This window comes from Manacus candei, unplaced genomic scaffold (genome assembly GCF_025592945.1).
Source record: "Manacus candei isolate 608988 ecotype Guabito, Panama unplaced genomic scaffold, ASM2559294v1 h1tg000015l, whole genome shotgun sequence".
Classification (NCBI taxonomy): Eukaryota; Metazoa; Chordata; class Aves; order Passeriformes; family Pipridae; genus Manacus; species Manacus candei.
In genome coordinates, this window is record NW_026138063.1 from 15,801,354 (window position 1) to 15,818,332 (window position 16,979).

At 41.1% G+C, this 16,979-nt stretch overlaps 1 protein-coding gene and 1 long non-coding RNA gene across 4 annotated transcripts in view; one reads left to right on the top strand and one right to left on the bottom strand.

Moving 5' to 3' along the window:
• Nucleotides 1-513: 513 nt before the first annotated feature.
• Nucleotides 514-12,199, bottom strand: LOC127468629 (uncharacterized). 3 transcript variants are annotated; one of them, XR_007903622.1, is made up of 5 exons: nt 11,680-12,199; nt 8,894-9,036; nt 8,288-8,357; nt 2,509-2,647; nt 514-2,302 (listed from the first exon to the last, which is right to left on the bottom strand). It is a non-coding gene; the product is annotated as an uncharacterized LOC127468629 (long non-coding RNA). The 3 variants fall into 3 exon arrangements; XR_007903620.1 differs by having other exon boundaries at nt 514-2,647; XR_007903621.1 differs by lacking the exon at nt 11,680-12,199 and adding an exon at nt 11,516-11,616 and having other exon boundaries at nt 514-2,647.
• A 1,069-nt stretch (nt 12,200-13,268) lies between these two features.
• DNER (delta/notch like EGF repeat containing) overlaps nt 13,269-16,979 on the top strand; it is a 119,845-nt gene continuing 116,134 nt past the window's right edge. Inside the window, exon 1 of the mRNA XM_051781940.1 lies at nt 13,269-13,607. Within this exon, the coding sequence (XP_051637900.1) occupies nt 13,365-13,607 (243 nt within the window). The 5' untranslated portion in view covers nt 13,269-13,364. The remainder of the gene's footprint in view (nt 13,608-16,979) is intronic.

A 16,979-nucleotide genomic window follows, 5' to 3' on the forward strand; every position in this document is an offset into this window, starting at 1 on the left:
CAATAATGGTAGCGCACAGTGCGGCATAGCTTTCATTCAACTTCAAGGCAGTGTTTAAACTGTGGACTGGTGTTTCAATTGTTCTGATAACTTGATCAAACTGAGCACAAACAAGTGTTTATAGTGTGTGGATAGCAATTTGTTCATTTTCTAAGGTTCTATATTTTAAAAAAAAACTGACTTGTGTAAAAAAAAAAAAAGAAAAAAGCTAATATTTTGTATTAAAATATCATGTGTATTGATATTTTTTTTTACCCATGTTGTCTCCCTCTAGAATCTGGCTTTCATCGACTTTGAAATTTTGAGGAGCTTTCAAATTTGATATATAGCCTTTGTGTAACTTTCAGTGGGAAAATAAGTTGTTGGTTACCTATTTAAAAAGGAAGGAAAAAAAGAGTACCTGTGGTGATGATTTTGGTTGTTCTGGCTGTCATTTTCAGCACAGAGTAAGGATTTAGTTGGCCTGAAAAGTGAATGAAACCCTTTTGGGGACACTTTTTTTTCATACCAGGGGCAGCTTTTGATGTATTAGAAAGCAAGTTAGTAAATGAAAAGAATAAACTGAAGAGTCACAGTTCACATGGCTGCAGTACTTTCCTGCAAACAAATGTATCTAGGAGCAATTAAGACAAGTGGAGGGGTGGGGTAAGATGTTAGGGATTCCTCCTTTTCAGGAATTTTGGATTAAGGGAAAACCTCACTAAAATCAATCCCAGGTGTGTGCAGATGCTAGCTGAGGGCTCTGTAGCCCTCAGAAGAACACACAGTCATCTTAGTACTGCACTGCTTTGTATACCTTTATTAGGTATAATAAAGGGTACAGTGAGAAGTCTTATCTTTCAAAATAGATGCGTTTTTTTAACATGGTAAGTTCAACTGGTTTTAGAGAACACCACCAGTTACTGTTTTGGATGAGTTTCATGTCCTTTTAAATTAAGAAGAGCAGCAAAAAATCATTCATGGACGTAAGTGCCATCTAAGCACTTATAGCTGCTACTCAACTTGTGCAGTAATTTTATTTTTGTTATATGTTGGCTTTATACCAGAATCTCTTGTTTAGGGAATGCTTTAGTATCCCATCTGACATGAATTAGTGACACTGCTGCTTCATATTCTGTAGGAAGATGCACAAGAATTAATTCCAGCTATGTGTAAAACCCCCGTGCCATTGCCAAACTTAATTGGATATTCAAGTTTCCATATGCAGACTGCTTGCAAAACTGAATTGCTCAGATTCTTTCCCCTCAACCATGTGTCTTATTTTCTTCTATCTTCTTTCCCTTGCTGAGCTGTCCTCCATTGAGAAGGTGGTGCCTAAGGGCAGGGACTGGTGAAATTCCAAGTGTCTGCATCACTTGGAATTGCTAACTTGAGAGGCTAACATGAGATTGCTAACAAGAGAGGCACTTGACCTCTCTTTTGGCCACTGCTGGAGATGGGTCTGACCCACCTGTTTTCACCAACCTGTCTGCACATGAGTAATGCCAGTGCCTGTCCTCTGAGCAGCCTGAACCTCTGCAGGGGGCCTTCTAGCAGGAAAGCAAAGTCCACCTGACATGAGGGGTAATGCCTTGGTTTTAATATGAACGTGCCTCCCCCAGGCCAAAACTCTTTTCTGTAGCTAAAGGTGTTGACAGAATGGAGAATAATGAAAAGCTTTGCTGAAATGGATTAGAATAAAAAGTTTAGAAGGGGAGGCAAAATCTTGCTGATGGTCGAGCCTTTTCAGGGCTTGCCCTTTCTTTCTCTTATTTTCCTTTCCTAGTCTCTTGATGGTTTGAACTGGAACAGCTCTGTATTATGTGATCTGTTCTAGTGATTATGCAGGAATTTCACAGCTGTGTGTTCCCAATTGCATTGTGTTTTCAGAGCTTTCCTCAGATGAGTGTAGGTGGTTGCCCCACCCCAGTGCACCAGCAGCAGCTGCAGTCACAGTGTTTGATCAGAATGTTTGGTGCATGTTTATCCACCAGGTAGGAAACAACTTCCATAGCTCTGCTGCCTGTGACTGAGAGTGAATGGCTTGAGGAATAACTGATGCCTTTAGAGAAATATGTCCTTGTCTCCTGGTGCTGAAGTGTGTGTGTGTATTGATCAGGTATTGAGCTGCTTCGGGGGTGGAGGGAGGAGCAGACCTTGGGTCTCTTCCTTTGCTTTGTGTTCTGGGGAATAATGAAATCTTGGACAGTAAATGGGAGAAGTAAACAGAGGGGAAATAGTCACGGCACATCCAGTATTTTCAAGGCACTAGATGAAAGTTTCTGATAGCTCAAGAACTAGTTTGGCAGCAACTTCTGGAAACCTGGTTCAAAGAAGAAAAAAGTAAAGAAAACCCCAAGAAAATACAACAACAACAACAAAAATACCCAAACCCCAAACAAAGCCCAAACCACCCTAGAAGTAATAGGAGACATGAAAGTGTCCCCCTCTCCTTCCACCAGCCTCCCCAGAGGTGGGAGGAATTCCCAACTCCTGTGATATTTTCCTGTATATAGGGAGGGTGCTGACCAGTTTGAGCTGTAAGCAGCATGTTGGGGTAGAGCAACACGTGTGTTGTGGGTTGGGCTTTTCTTTGGTCTCATCTGTCTCTGTCCTGTTCCTCCTCCTGCTCCCCCTTTAGTATTAGGCTGTGGTAATTGCTGAGACCCTGTAAAGGACAAAAGTAGGTAAGCCTGGGGGAAAATGTGAGACAGCAACCACCCTACCCTGTTGTCAGAACAGGAAGAGGTGGAGGAAGGAGGGTTCACATTGTAAAGGTAAGCTAGCACAATGTATGTTCTTACACAATTTTCTTACACACTGGAAGCCAAGGCAAGTTGATGCTATGAGATACTTTAATGCAGTTATCCCGTATCCACAGCTATTTCCCAAATTATTTTACTCTTCCTTTAGCTGTTTCCCGTAGTTTGTGCTATGCTTCTCAAAAAAAAAAAAAAGGCAGTATTTAATCTTTATGCCTTTACTTTGTAGCTTGTTATGCTTAATTTACTGGAAGTACTGATGTTACTAATCATTCAGAAAGGTTTCCCACAGTTTTGATATTTCTTTGGTGTGCAGAGAACCAACCCTTGTTCTGGGACACTGAAAGTATAAGTGCTATTCAAAAGGGAGAAAAAATCGCTTTAAAACTGTAATCAAACAGCAAAATTATTCCACTTTTAGTTCTAAGTTAGGTTCTAAGAGTGGCAGTTTCGTCTTATGGCCAGCAGTACTGGCTACTTCTGCTGGAGCAGATATTAGTTAAAGGGAGAACTGTCTCGAGAGGAGCTCTGCTGGGAAGGGCTGAGCCCTGGGTCAGTGCTGTGCCCTGGCAGCAAGGGAGCAGCAGCATCCCACGCTGCAGTAACAGGAGCACAGCTGGTGAATCAAGGGAAGGGATTATTCCCCTTTGCTTCACATCCCCAGAGCAGGGATTGTGCAGTCTCCCCGGGTGTTTCAAGACCCGACTGGATAAAACTGTTTGTTTCACTAAAACGTGTTACAATTCTCAAATGAGCTGTGGTTAGAATTGAAAATCAGAACTGTTTGCAGGCATTTACTGATGGCTGAGCATCAAACAAAGCTGATATGCATCTTAGTCTTACAGTGTTTTGTGCTACATCAGTCCCATCAATTTAAATAAGTTCAATGGAAGAAGTTTATATGCAGAGAGAAAGATTTTCTAAATTTTCTGATAAAATAAATAGAAATGATAAGGGTCTTTGCAGCTGCAGATTATGAGCAGCCTCCACTTCAGAGAATTCTGCTTCAACTGGCTGAAAATTGCAGGCCTTAATTACTTCTACTTTTCTTAAAGGGTTTCAATTTTCAAAAGTTTTTCTGGCATCTTATTCTGTTTTTAATATTGAATTAATTGGCATTTATCTGTGATCAGGAACGGTTTTGTCTCTCCGTTCATCTCTGCCCCAGCAGGTAGCTGGTCATTTCCAATTTCTTCCAGAGTCAGGAGTTAACATGATTTGACAGGAATTATGGAGATACCATAATTCCATATACAGGGTTTTCTAGAAATAGCAGTTTTCACAGGTATTAACAAACCCCAGCATCCTGAAAACTGCCCTGAAATGGAAAGATAGGTAGAATTAGGAGTATGACATGGACAAAATAGGAAAAAGTTCCATTCCTGTCCCATTTGTGGAATTTGAACGAGTACTGCTGAGGTGAGTGACCACAGCAATGCTGTGTATGTCCATGGTGATGCTCAGGGTGTTTATGGTCATGTCACATAACTAAGCTTCTGCTTTACTGTGTTAGTGCAAAATTCTAGTGAGACATTCCTGCAAAATGCATTTTCTACCAAAAGCTCACTGTGCAGTTTACAGATTAATGTAACCTTGATCCTGTGAAGTGTATGGGCAAAGGAACAGAGAGTAAGATGCTGTTTGGGATCAGATGCCCAAATCCAGCTGTCAGTAACATTTGACATTGTTGTTTAAAGCTGTTGGAGGCCTGATTTTGAGTTGATAGAGATCCTGTATGTCTATGACAACATAAAAAGGTGTAGCAGTTACCAGGCAGTTGAAATCAAATAGGATTTAATTTTGTGTGTCAGTTATTTCATCAGAGCCATTTATGGTTCCACCAAGCAGTCTTTTTAAATGAGTTTTCATAGAAAAATTTTTGTCTTAAGAATGACAGTGGAAAAAAAAATTATGGGGCTTAAAACTACAAAGACAGCCTGTTGTAGGAGGAGTACTTGCTTCAGGACCTAACAAAGGGGACACTCACTCAGCAGCATCTCCCTCTCCTCCAGCAGCATTGATCTCTGCCATAACACTTTCAAAAGTAAGACATCAGTAATGCACAAGAGAAGTTGCTTTAGGTAGGCAGAGTGGACAGCTTTATAACTCCTTCAGTCTGAATGTGGAAGCAATGTTAGTAGTAGAATAGGGGGAGAGACAGTACAATACCAACTTCATATAGCTATACATTGCTTTTGTCTTCTCTTATCCTTGTTATTGTTGCTACATACATTATATATTGCAATTAGTGTCCCCATTCTTAGTTTCCTGTTTTTCTCCTTTTGTAGCTTATTTTTCAGTAATCTTGCACTAAACCACATTTAACCACTTTCTTCATATTAATGATTTAAAGGTTTTATCCTTCTGTGCTGCAGCAGCCTATTTCTGACCAAATTCCAGTCCTGATGTCCAGATGTTTCATATCTGTAAGTCCAAAATAAGGCTTTTAATCATTCTTCCAAGAGATTTCCTTTTTTTTTTTTTTTTAATACAGCCATCCTCCATGTCAGCCTGGCCTCAAAAATAGATTCTTGCATCCATGCTGGATCTGAATGTGCTGATGCTTTGTGCTGAGCAGGTCCTCTCCCATCCACATACATCATTCAATGGATATATCAGCTCCACTATGTAACTGGCATTTTTGTTTAGGTTTTCATGTTTTTTTACTAGTAAAGATAATTTTGCTTATTCCCATTCAGGGGACAGATACACAGACTGTGGCTTGGCTTATGTCAATCGTTTCTTCTCTCCATTCGTATTTCTTAGTTCCCTTTCCTCCACCACAATAAAGTTCTTGTCTTCCAATGCTCCAAAAAAGAGCTGCTGTTCCCTCTCCCGTTTATCTTGCACCTGAACATTTTCTCAGGTTGCCTCAAGCTCTCTAAAATTAATCTTTAAAAAGCTTCTTTGCCACAACGTTTGCCCCAGAAATGATCATGAAAAATGACAATTGCCATTTATGCTTATGGCTTGTTGTGATGGTTAATGTTGTGTCATTATTCCCCCTCGTGCTGTGCAGTTTTTCTGTAGTGCCTGACCCTGCCCTCTCTTGTGCTTTAATTGTAAGCAAAGGTGGGGAGCTTTTTTGGTCCTTTCTCTGTACAGCATTAAACAGAACGTGGTTACAAGAACAGTGTCTCAAAACTAATGCACAATCTGGAAATAAAAGCAAAAAATTACCAGCTGCCAGAGACTTACTTTTTAATCTTATGTGAAAAAATAAAAAACTGAATCTAGCTATTAAACTTTAATTTGATTGTTATCTAAGGGAAATAACTTAATAGCAATAATTTTTAGCATTTAAATAATTCTCAAATGGAATTAGGCAATTCTGCTTAGTTAGTTGTCCATGTAAACACTCTTATCAAAGATGATATGGCTTTTTCTGTTATTTCTTTTAGGAGTCCTACCTATTTGATTCTTAATCATGAAAATGCATCTCTTCACACCTGAATCAATGTGAAGATCAGGATAATATATGACACTATGTAATAATGTCTTTTACACTTCATGTTATGATCATATGGCTCCAAAAGGTATTAAGAAGTCTAGGCTATATTTGCTTTGTATTACACAGTATCAGCAAAACAGCTTTCCAAAGGGTGAATCTGCACCTCTCATTCAGTTTTTATAGTAAAATTAATCTCAGTGCAACGTAATCTTCTCACTTGGCCAAGGCTATTTATGAAGTTTACTGGAAAATTCAAGTTAAGCACTCCTCTCCAGAAGGTTGCCTGATTTTTCATTTGTTGGGGCTTTGTTTAAGTGCATGCCTTTGCCCTCCAGAGCCATGGGGATGAGGTATTTTGCATTTGCTGACAGGAGGCATTGCAGCACGGGTGTGCTCTGTGCCACTGCTTTTCTAAACACTGGAGTGTTTTCCAGAGACTGAGTTACAGCACCTCTGCACAGAGCTGAACCTGTCAAAAGGGATGGCACAGATTGTTTCTGCAATGATCTTTTACTGAAATAATAATAATAAGTACTTAATATCTTGCCTCTTTGACTATGGAGAGTAGAAAGAAAATCATATGTCAGTGGAAAACCAGACACCACGTGAACTATCCCTTACTCTGCATGCAATCAAAGATAGCACTTTGGTTTTCAAGTTCACAGTTTATGTATCTTTGTTTAAAAATGTTCAGTGAACTCTTAAATACCTGTAATTCAGTTCCTTTTGGGTTTTACAATTGCACTTTTTTTTTTCCCCTCAGAATTGATAATTGCTGAGGAAAGGAGCAATTTTTAAGTGATCAACACTTTGGCACTTCCTTCTGCAAACCCAACCAGCCATCCTGCCAAAAGCAAAAGCTGCATTTATAGAGGTACCACCTAATGCAAAAATGCCAGTCTGCCTGATAGGGTAATTTGTAACACTAAGTGTGTGTGCTAGATGTTGAGCTAATTAGCCATGTGTCTTTGCCAATTTTTTATGACACAGATTTCTCATTATTTGAGCAAAAATAGGGACTTCAATGTGTGTATCTCTACCCTGGAGAATCCTGTAAGCATATTCCTTGAGGTTGACAGGCACACAAACACTTTAAATCAAAAAACAAAAAAGAAAAAAGCTGTAAAGCTCAATGTGGAATGTAGATGAGTGATTCTGCATTTTCTATTTTGAATTATTGACTTGTTAAATTGTATAAGAGCATGAACCTTATAGCCACTTATGCAGCTAAGCAAGAAGACATTAAGAAAAATAAACAATTTGCAATTGCTCTGTTTTTTGAACTAGACAGTGGTGTGGGATTAATAGCTGTCACTGCTGCATTGATACAAAAATGTCTGGTGTGTAGCCATAAAGATGAAAGTAAACTACTGAATGTTTTTAGTGCTGTAGATTTCTATAATTTCATCATAGTTTCAGAAACATAAAATTTATTCACTACAACTAAAAATAAAGGGAGTAATTCCACCCATTAGTGCATTATATAGGATCTGCCAGCCTGAAAAGAAGCCAGGTTGGTATATTCAAGTCACTCCCTAAGATTTGATAACATAAAATAAATAAGAGGTTCTTTGTGTGGGAGGCCTAATGAAAACTGGTCCAGAGCTGTTTTACAATATTACCATTTAGTTTTCAAAAGAAACAGTGGATATAATATATAACAGGCTGTCATTAACTCTGAACTCTGAGTGTGGACTGCATGGAGTGCCAGTGCACATCCACTGCCTCTGCAAACAGCACTGATTCCTTGAATCTCTTGAGTCTCCTTTTCCCTGACTTTGAATTGATGTTGACACCACACAATGCACAGTGGCCCCCTTTTTCATGACAGTGAAGTCATACTGGCTTCATTGTTTTCCCATAAACATACAATATTTATTCCTAATTTTTACAGACTTTAGCACCTGATTGTTTTCTCTAGCAAGGTTTAGCAGTGTGTAAATCAGTAGTTCAGAGTTATAGGATGAGTTTTGTCTTTACCACTGCCTCTCTGCAGATGGTAGCCAAGAATCCAACTTATTGGTTAGATGTTTTAATAGTTTAAGATCTGGGCTTGAGCTTGAGCTGTAAAACTTGGATAAAATCACTTCCTCACCTCAGGAGAGCAGTGAGGAGGTGGTGAATCCTGATCAGCACTCAGTTAACTGGGAGCCTGAAGATTCAACCTGTAAAGGAGTAAAGATATTTTGTGGATCCACATTTATTAAAATAGGTGCATACATCTCTTATTTGAAATAAATGCTTAGGGAGAGAATGAGATTGAAAAGACAATCCTGGACTCAGCCATAGACTACTGCTTATAAAGACATGTAAAAGAACCCAGAAGATAAAAAAAGGGTGATATTTATCTGTGAATTTTAATTCTAGTGAGGGTGATATTACTGAGTAATAATAAACTGAAAAACTTGAAAAGAAATGAATAGCTGAAAAAGAAGATTTGAAAGAAAAATTTCATGAAAGGAAAAACCCGACACATACTTCAGTTATGTATTTGCTGGGAAATTTTGTGTTGACATTAAAAAAATAATAGGCAGTTCTATTTGGGTTTTTTTTACTGCTGGCTGCTCCTTGAGAATCCCAAGTACTGCCATTTTGTGCCTACAAACCAAACTAAAGCATCACCTTTTTGTTTACTGCTCAGGAAGAATAACAAATATTAAGAATAGCAAATATTAAGCCTTGAAACATCAAAGTAAATTACCTTGTGATTTTTTTAGGGGAGGCGAAGAGGTAGGGCAAGGTGTCCATGGATATTTTATTTATCTCTCTCCTCTGTACAGGTTCTAATGTGTAAGATTCACTAGTCAACCCAAATATAGATGTCATGTCCTCTGCCGTATTCACCTTGAAATTCATAGAAATAGAGTCATTTAGTTACTGGATAAAAAGTAACTTTTCTTCAGATATATTACTTCCTTGAAGTTTTTGTGGTGCAATACTTGTTTGATACAAGTTCTGATAGCTGTCATGTTAAGCATATCACTTGAATTACTGACACATCTATGTAAATTCTTGAATGAAGATTTGAGGTAAGCTCCATGGAAATTAATTCAGACTTGGTATAAATTTGCAGAATTTTACCATATGTAGTTCACTTAAAGGTAGGTCCAGATCAGTTTTTTCATAAGACAAATTTATCCTTTTATGAAGTACAGTAATATTTGCTGTGGTGTCCCACAGCATGGTGATAAAAAATATTGTAAGAGTATAAAAAACTCATCTTTACTGTAAAGGGTCTATGACCAAATTATGTGTACAGCTTTTTGGTGAAAGGTGCAGTAGCTATTGAGAAGCTTTCTTAGATATTGAGAAGATCTTTCTTAGACAGCTGACAGTCATTTTGTTTTGGGAAACATCTACACTGTATATATTTAATTCCACTGTGCTAAAAGTATAAATAAGAACCACACAGGTTGATAAAAGTTCCTGTGAACCAAACAAACAAGTGAAGATGTGGGAGGTGCCACCACTCCAGAATTGCCCGACTGCCACTGACAAACAGGCACCATGAATATTCACAGCACAGTGGTTTTGTGCTCCCTAATAGAATAGTTTAACTTCTACTCTATGGATTTTGTCTTAAAACATGATTTATGATTCCCAAGAATTTATGGTTCCTACAATGAAGAACGTTTCTGTACCCAGGCTGGCAGCTCTCTCTCTTGGTACTGGTTGTATGAACACCTCCCTGCTGGCAGCGCAGCTCCCCCGTGCAGCAGACATTAAATAACATGTACTTTCACTGCCATCGGGGGGAACAAACCAGCGTGATTATCACCAGCTTCCTATAGCAAAGTTAGCAAACAAAAAGAAGAAAACATGTAAGCTTCAAACATCTTAATAAAGGGGAGCAAGGTAAAACAAATGTAAATGCAAGAGCTGGAGAGAAAGCAGATAAATTCCTGCTCATTGTCAGGGAGCAGGGTGTGTGTCAGTCTGTGCTGAGATAAAAGAAAAATAGCAATTATTCAGGTACACATGAAAATAAAGCAACACTTCCCCCTTACCCACCTACAACAGTGAGTTATGTGCTTTTTAAAATTTTTGTCTCTGTTCAGACCCTGAACTTTCTCCTGTAGCCAAAAACTGCCCTCACAAACCCACGAAAGTCAGACAAAATAAGTTCCAGTGTGAAACACCTGAGCATGTTCCTTCCAAGGTGTGTACTCTCCTGAATTTTGTGGGCTACTTACATGATTAAATATGTACTCCAATATTTGGATAAATGGAGGAGTGGGTCATTCCAACAGTTACATTAAATAATTTCTATTCCAGCAAACTCTTATGTGCTTGGAAAAAGGAAGTTAAATACACGTAGCAAACATTTTAAGTAAATGCATCTTAAGCTGTATGAAACACAATGTTAAATAAACAGTAATAGTTTCTGTGATTCCAGCAATGATTTTCAAAGGGATTTAGCTTTAATTTTGGCTGCTGTTCAATATGGGATTGGGAAGATAATGGGCATTTTTGGAAATTTGACTTCAGTTGCATGAATGGGACCCTTCTGAAATTTCTCAAATGAAATCCCAGTCCTTGTGGTAGTTTAAAACTTTAACTCCTGAGATGCTGCACAGCAGGCACAAGCTGAGGGAGAGATGAGGAAAACATCGGTTCTGTACTCTGCAAACCAATATCATAGAGATGTGATTTCAGCCTGACCCAAAACAAGAAACAGAAAAGAATCACAGTCCAGACACTGTTCAGAAAAGGCTCAACACAGTAACTTTCTCATCTAAAGTAACTCCTATGGTAATAAGGAAAAATGTAAGTAATAGTTAATGGTTTTAAAGGAATTCATCAATATTTGAAAACATCATTGTTGTTATGGGAGATATTTAAAGCATGTAACTTTCTCTTAGGAAATCAGAGAGATTTTTGTTCCTCACTAAATATTTAATCAGAACAGATAAAAAAATCTGTTCAAAATCTCCTTCAAGCCACTGGAGGATGAGTACTTCCCCATCCAAATAAATAGTTAAGCTGTAATGTAGCTTATCTAAGCCACACTAATAAGCTCTTAGACTGGTAATACAATTCAAATCCTAGCAAGTGTAAATTAGGCAGACAGCTTGAATCCTTATTGAATACTAAGATTAGTAATTTGTTTATGGAAAGCTGACTATAAAATTATTTAAACTATGCATATTGGAACATTAATATGCATAAAAAGGAACAGCATTTCAAAAAATCACTAGCTAATTAGGTAAGTATAATATTTTGTTTTAAGGTTAAATATTTCCTTATGAAAATGGCAATTATAATGCAAACATTGCTTAGATATTCTGCAAAATGCTAAGGAAACTGTGATATAGGTATGTACAATCTGACCCAGAGCACTGTGTTATGACCTGTTGTGTTGGTTGTGTTGGTTGACCCAGCTTATTTTTAAAGTTGTTATTTTCTGCAAACACCAGGCTGCTCCACCAAGAGAATTCATTGTCTGGTCTGGCTGTCAGTCTTGAAACCATCTTTTCCAATACTTACCTAAGATGTCTTACTACTAAAAAGCCTCAGCTTTAGGCCGGAATTATTGAAGCCTCTGGGGGTACAAGAACAACCGGAAAGCAGGGTCACTACATAACCATCTGTGCAGGCTTCCTCTTTGTTATGAAGGTTGGTCAGCTGGTCAACACAATCAGCATCAGCCAGAAGAGCTTGAACAGGAAGAAAGATGGGGCGGGTCAGAGAGCAGAATGTTTTTTTCAGATTGTCTGGTTCTGATGATTGTTCTGTAAGATGTTTAGAGAACTGGCCAAAGCTTGTTATTAACAACTATCTTTGACACCCTGTGTCGATGGGTGAAGTCTGAGGAGCCGGGAAAGGGACAAACATTGTTATTGAGGAGGAGGACAGAGAGAATTACAGTCCTGCTGCTTTAACATCGCAGCAGCCTGGGATATATACAAGTTATTTCAGAGCACTTGAAAGATAACAAGGAGACAAGTAGCAGCCTCTGTGGACTTACAGAGAACAAATCATGTCAGATGTAAATGGGGTCGGCTCGCAGGCGGTCACTGCAGCGCTCGGGCGGCAGCAGAGGGAGCCGGAGCGGCACCGAACGGGGCTGGGGGATGGAGGGGCAGCCACAGCTGCCGGGAACGGGGCTGGTGGGGTTGGAGGAGCAGCGGCAGCTGCCGGGAACGGGGCTGGGGGGACGGAGGATGGAGGATGCAGGGACAGAGTATCGTGGCCAGGCTGCTGGAGCCCCTGATGAATTTACAGTTCAATCAGCATCATCAGTTATTTCTGCTCGTGAGAGCTTCTGGCCCTATGTGAGGTGTGAAGGTTTATGAGAATTGTAGCCAGCAATCCTCCTGTACCCTGCGATAGTTATGACAAATTTATTTCTCTTTTGCAGAAGCAAATGAATAGAAGGCTGGAGAATGGGGGGGTATCTTCCTGCTGCCCACTAACTGATTTATCTTAGTTCTAATATGAGTGATTAAAAATGCCCAGAAGACTAGCAAAATATAAATCGATTTTTAAAAATCAGCCGTAGATAACTTCGATTGAGAAAACACACAGCTTCTCTGTAGCATGAGAAATGATAGGATTAATGTTTGTGCTTTTCATCTGCCCCTGCTTTGGTCTCAATAGAACTTTAAAGTAATTCTCAGCGGATTACACTCGTGAAACAGTAATTAAGCAGGAAACGGTGAGTTGTCCTGACGCAGGAGTGTCTTTTCCAGGCTCAGCCTCAGCCAGGGCAGCGCTCGATCCCTCCGGGCGCCTCTGCACCCTCACTCGCACCCGTGACGCGAACGGGCGGTTCATTAACGCGGGCAGCTCATGAACGCGCTGCTCCCGTCAGAACCTGGCGTGCCGGGGGCGCGGTGCCGGTGCCCGTGGCCCGTGAGCAGCCGGGGGGCGATGGGTGTGGGGCTCACCCCGCCCGCCCACCCTGAGCTCGGCCCCGGCCCCGGCCCCGGCCCCGGCCCCGGCCCCGCTGAGGGCGGGCGGGCGGGCGCCCCCTGGCGGCCGCGGGTGGCGCTGCAGGCGGCTCCGCCCCCTCCGGCCCGGCCCGGCCCCGCCCGCGCGTTGCCCGGGGAACGCGGGCCGGGAGCAGCCGGGCGGCCGCTGCTCCTGCATCCCTCCTTCCATCCCTCCTTCCTTCCCTCCCTGCCGGCGCCCGCAGCGGAGCGGCGCCCGCACCCGCGCGCCCCGCCGCCATGCCCCGAGCCGCCCCGCTCATCCTGCTGCTGCTGCTCGCCCTGGCCCAGCGCCGCGCCTGCCTCCCCGCGCCGGCCAGCGCCGCGCCCCCGGGCCGGGACCCCTGCCTGAGCCAGCCCTGCCGCAACAACGGCACCTGCTCGCCGCTGCCGCCGCCGCGCCGTCTACAGCTCATCCTGCCCCAGCCCTCGCCCGGCTACAGCTGCACCTGCCCCCCGGGGGTCACCGGCGACTCCTGCCAGGTAAGGGGCGCGCCCCGGCGCCGCCCGCCCGCCGCGCGTCCTTGTGCCCGTCCCTGCCCTTGGGTGTCCCCGCGCTGGGGGGACAAAGCGAATGTCCCTTCCCGCCTCGCCCCTGCCCCGTCTGCGGGCGGCTCTGCCCGCCCTGCCCCGCTCCGCACCCGCCGCGCCCCTTCCCGTCCGCGTTCGCCGCCCCGCCGGTCCCGGTCCCTGGCGGGCGCTGTTCCGCCCCCCCGATGCCGCCGCCGGAGCCGTTCCTGGTGGCCCCGGCGCTCCCCGAGTTCCCCGAGGGGCTGCCGGCGCTGCGGGCTGGGAGCCGTGCCGTGGTTGCGCTCCCGAGCCTGGAGCCGCTCCCCCGGGCATGGCAGGGAGCGGCGGCGTGCGAGAGGCTCGGCCGGGCTAAGAGAGGATGGGGCTGAGCCCAGCCGGTACCTCCCAGGTTAATGTCAGTACTACAGTCAGTCCTCGCAGTTTATTCAGCATTGACTTACTGTAAGGTGAAAGGGATGGTCCTTGGAAGCGGGTGCTGTACTGCATTGAATGCTAATCCTTAAATCGTGTCTCCAGGGGTCATTTTCATAGGCTAGGAATGCTCGCTCCCACGTTTCGGGTGCCTTTTGGATTGATTTTGAATTCTGAGAGGTCAGAATGCTCGGATAATGGTCTAAAATACAGAGAGGCAAAAAGCAGTATCTTTCTAATGCTCTTGGTCATACTGGGGTTTAATGTGATAACATAACTGAATGTAATTATTGTCACGTGAAATTGTGATTTTTTTTTTCTCTAGCATTAAAGATGACAATCTTTGTTATCATGCTCAGAAATTCACAAAAACTTAATCTTCCCTCTCTCCAGATAAGGAAAAGCAGGTGCAGGGACCCAGGTTTGTTTCCTGCATGTGTATATGCTGGGTTACTTTCTGTGAGAGCAGCCTACAAAAGCCTGAATGGATTGGCGACCATTGCTTTGTCAGTGCTCTCACCTGTAAGTGGATCTCACAGAAGCAAATGATTTCAAGTAATTTCAGTCTGCTTTTTAGGCTTTATTTTATTGTTCTTTGGTCACGTAGTATCTGAATTATACTGCTGAATAGATGAAAGGGATAATACGTTTACTGAAGACTTAATGTGTAGGTGAGTCTGAAAGTCATTGTAAAGTAGGAGCACAGAGTTCTGTGCTTGCCTTGAAACGCCTCAGCTGGTTCAATGTAACAATGAAAGTGAAAATATTTACACTAATAAGATTCTGTAAAATCGGGGAGATGAAAGTGGATTAAATAGATTTCTCTTTGGCTAATTTTAGATCTTGTCTTCTTAAGAGTTTACTATGTTTCTATTGCTGCAAAGAGAGAAAGAGAGCGCTGTATGTTTGCTTCTGCTTGTTGTGAGATCCATGACTGAAAGATTAATGACCCTTTTGAAGACCTAGTAAAATGTAACACTTGTGCCATCACACCTCCTGTGAAGTGTTATGCCTGGGGAACTGAGTTTAATTGTTTTTTCTAATAAAAGAGAGGCAACATGTTCATAGCAGTTATGCTTTTTGTTAACTAATAAGAAGAGGCTTACGATGTTATACCTTTTGTTTCCTTTATATAAAATACCAAGTAATGACCCTTGCAGGGAATACTGATAAACAAATGAATGCCACTTCAAGCTTTCTTCAGCAGCTGAAGTATGGATACCAGGTAGTTATGAAGTTAATATAGTTTTGAAAGGTAACTTTAAGTAGGGACCAGGCAGGGTTTTTTAAAGGCATAATATAAACACAGTACTTTTGAGGCTTTGTTCATTTTGTCAAAATAGGGAATAAATACATATTATACAAATGCTTTATTTCTTGGGTTGCTCTGTCATTCAGATATCTAAGACCTTAACAGATACTTAATGGCTTAAACTCCTACAAAGAAAGGCATAAACAGTCATGTTTTCTGATTCAGTGACAATGAATAATCATAAGGATTTAAAAGCAACTATAAGGATTTTTTCATGTATTCCTAAGAGTTATGAGAAAACTATTGACTTAATTAGGAGATCACTGGCATATAACTAGACAGAGGTTTTTGTCTTAATGCTGAAGTTGTTACTGAACAGTTGGACTTGTAGGGGAGAATGCAAAGAGGGGGAAAAAAGAACAGAAATTATTATGCTTAAATACTCAGATAATGGAAAATATGTTTGAGTTTTTGCAATTTGTGATGGAGCTGGATTTCTTTGGGGATCCTGCTTCTCTAAAAAGACAAAAGTACTTTCATGTTACTTCCTGTATTGAAGGCAAGATTTCAGTAATTCTGTTCAGATGTGTTGAGATGTTAGAATGAAGACAAAATGTTCTGAATGTGCCCATGAGTCAACTGGGCACGGTGAAGCTGATAATGCAGAAGGATTGCTGTGAGACAAACGTGGAGATTGCACATAAATTTTACTCCTGAAGATTCTACCATAACTGGCTTTGATGCATCTGTGTATGTTGGTGCTGGCATGGGAAAAGAATAAAGCTGAGATCACATACCAGTGAGATACTTCTAAAAGTCCAGAGCTTTCCTGTCACCAAGTAACGTATTTAACTTAGACAAGCCAAGTCCATGATTTCATCTGAAAACTGCTTTAGTAACTCATTATTTATTTAACAACAGAAATTATAGGTCCTTTTAGTACATCCATGCCATGAATTATGCATGTGTGTATATCTTACATTATTTATGGCTTGAATATACTTTGCTTTGCAAACTTGAGGCGTGTTTTGTTATGGATTTTGGTTTCAATTGTAGGACATTGTTCTGTTTTACCACCATTTTTGTTCATGGTTGTGAATTTTTTCCCACTTCCCTTTACCACACTTCCAGTGTCTGTAAAGAAAAAGTAGGATTACTGTGTTGAAGTGTTTTAAACGTTGGTCTGAGCAAAGAAATCACATGTATTCCCAATAAAATCATACAAAAATTATAGTGAATTCAACTGCTTTTCTTCAGGAATTTGAAATTGGCCAGTTCTCAGCTTTACACTGAGAGAATTTGATGAAATAAACTGAAATGAACTGAGTAACAGATATTAAAGTTACATTACCTTTATAATCCCTAAATTTTTATCTATATTTTACTTTTAAAAACAATCTTTAACCTTTATTTCTAATGACTAGTGTAATGACTACTCTGTTATTTCTAATGACGTATGTAATCCCATAAAACTGTTTTTCTTTATCAGGAAAGTTTTATGTAAAGATTAATTTGTATTTGTGGCTTATGAGATAATTTTAGAGACATAAGATACAAAGTAACTAATTGGGAAATGAAAAATTCCATGATCGACTTGGTAATTGGCTTAAAATACAGAAACTGAACTCAGCTAATTGCATTGAATTGCATGATGTTTATTT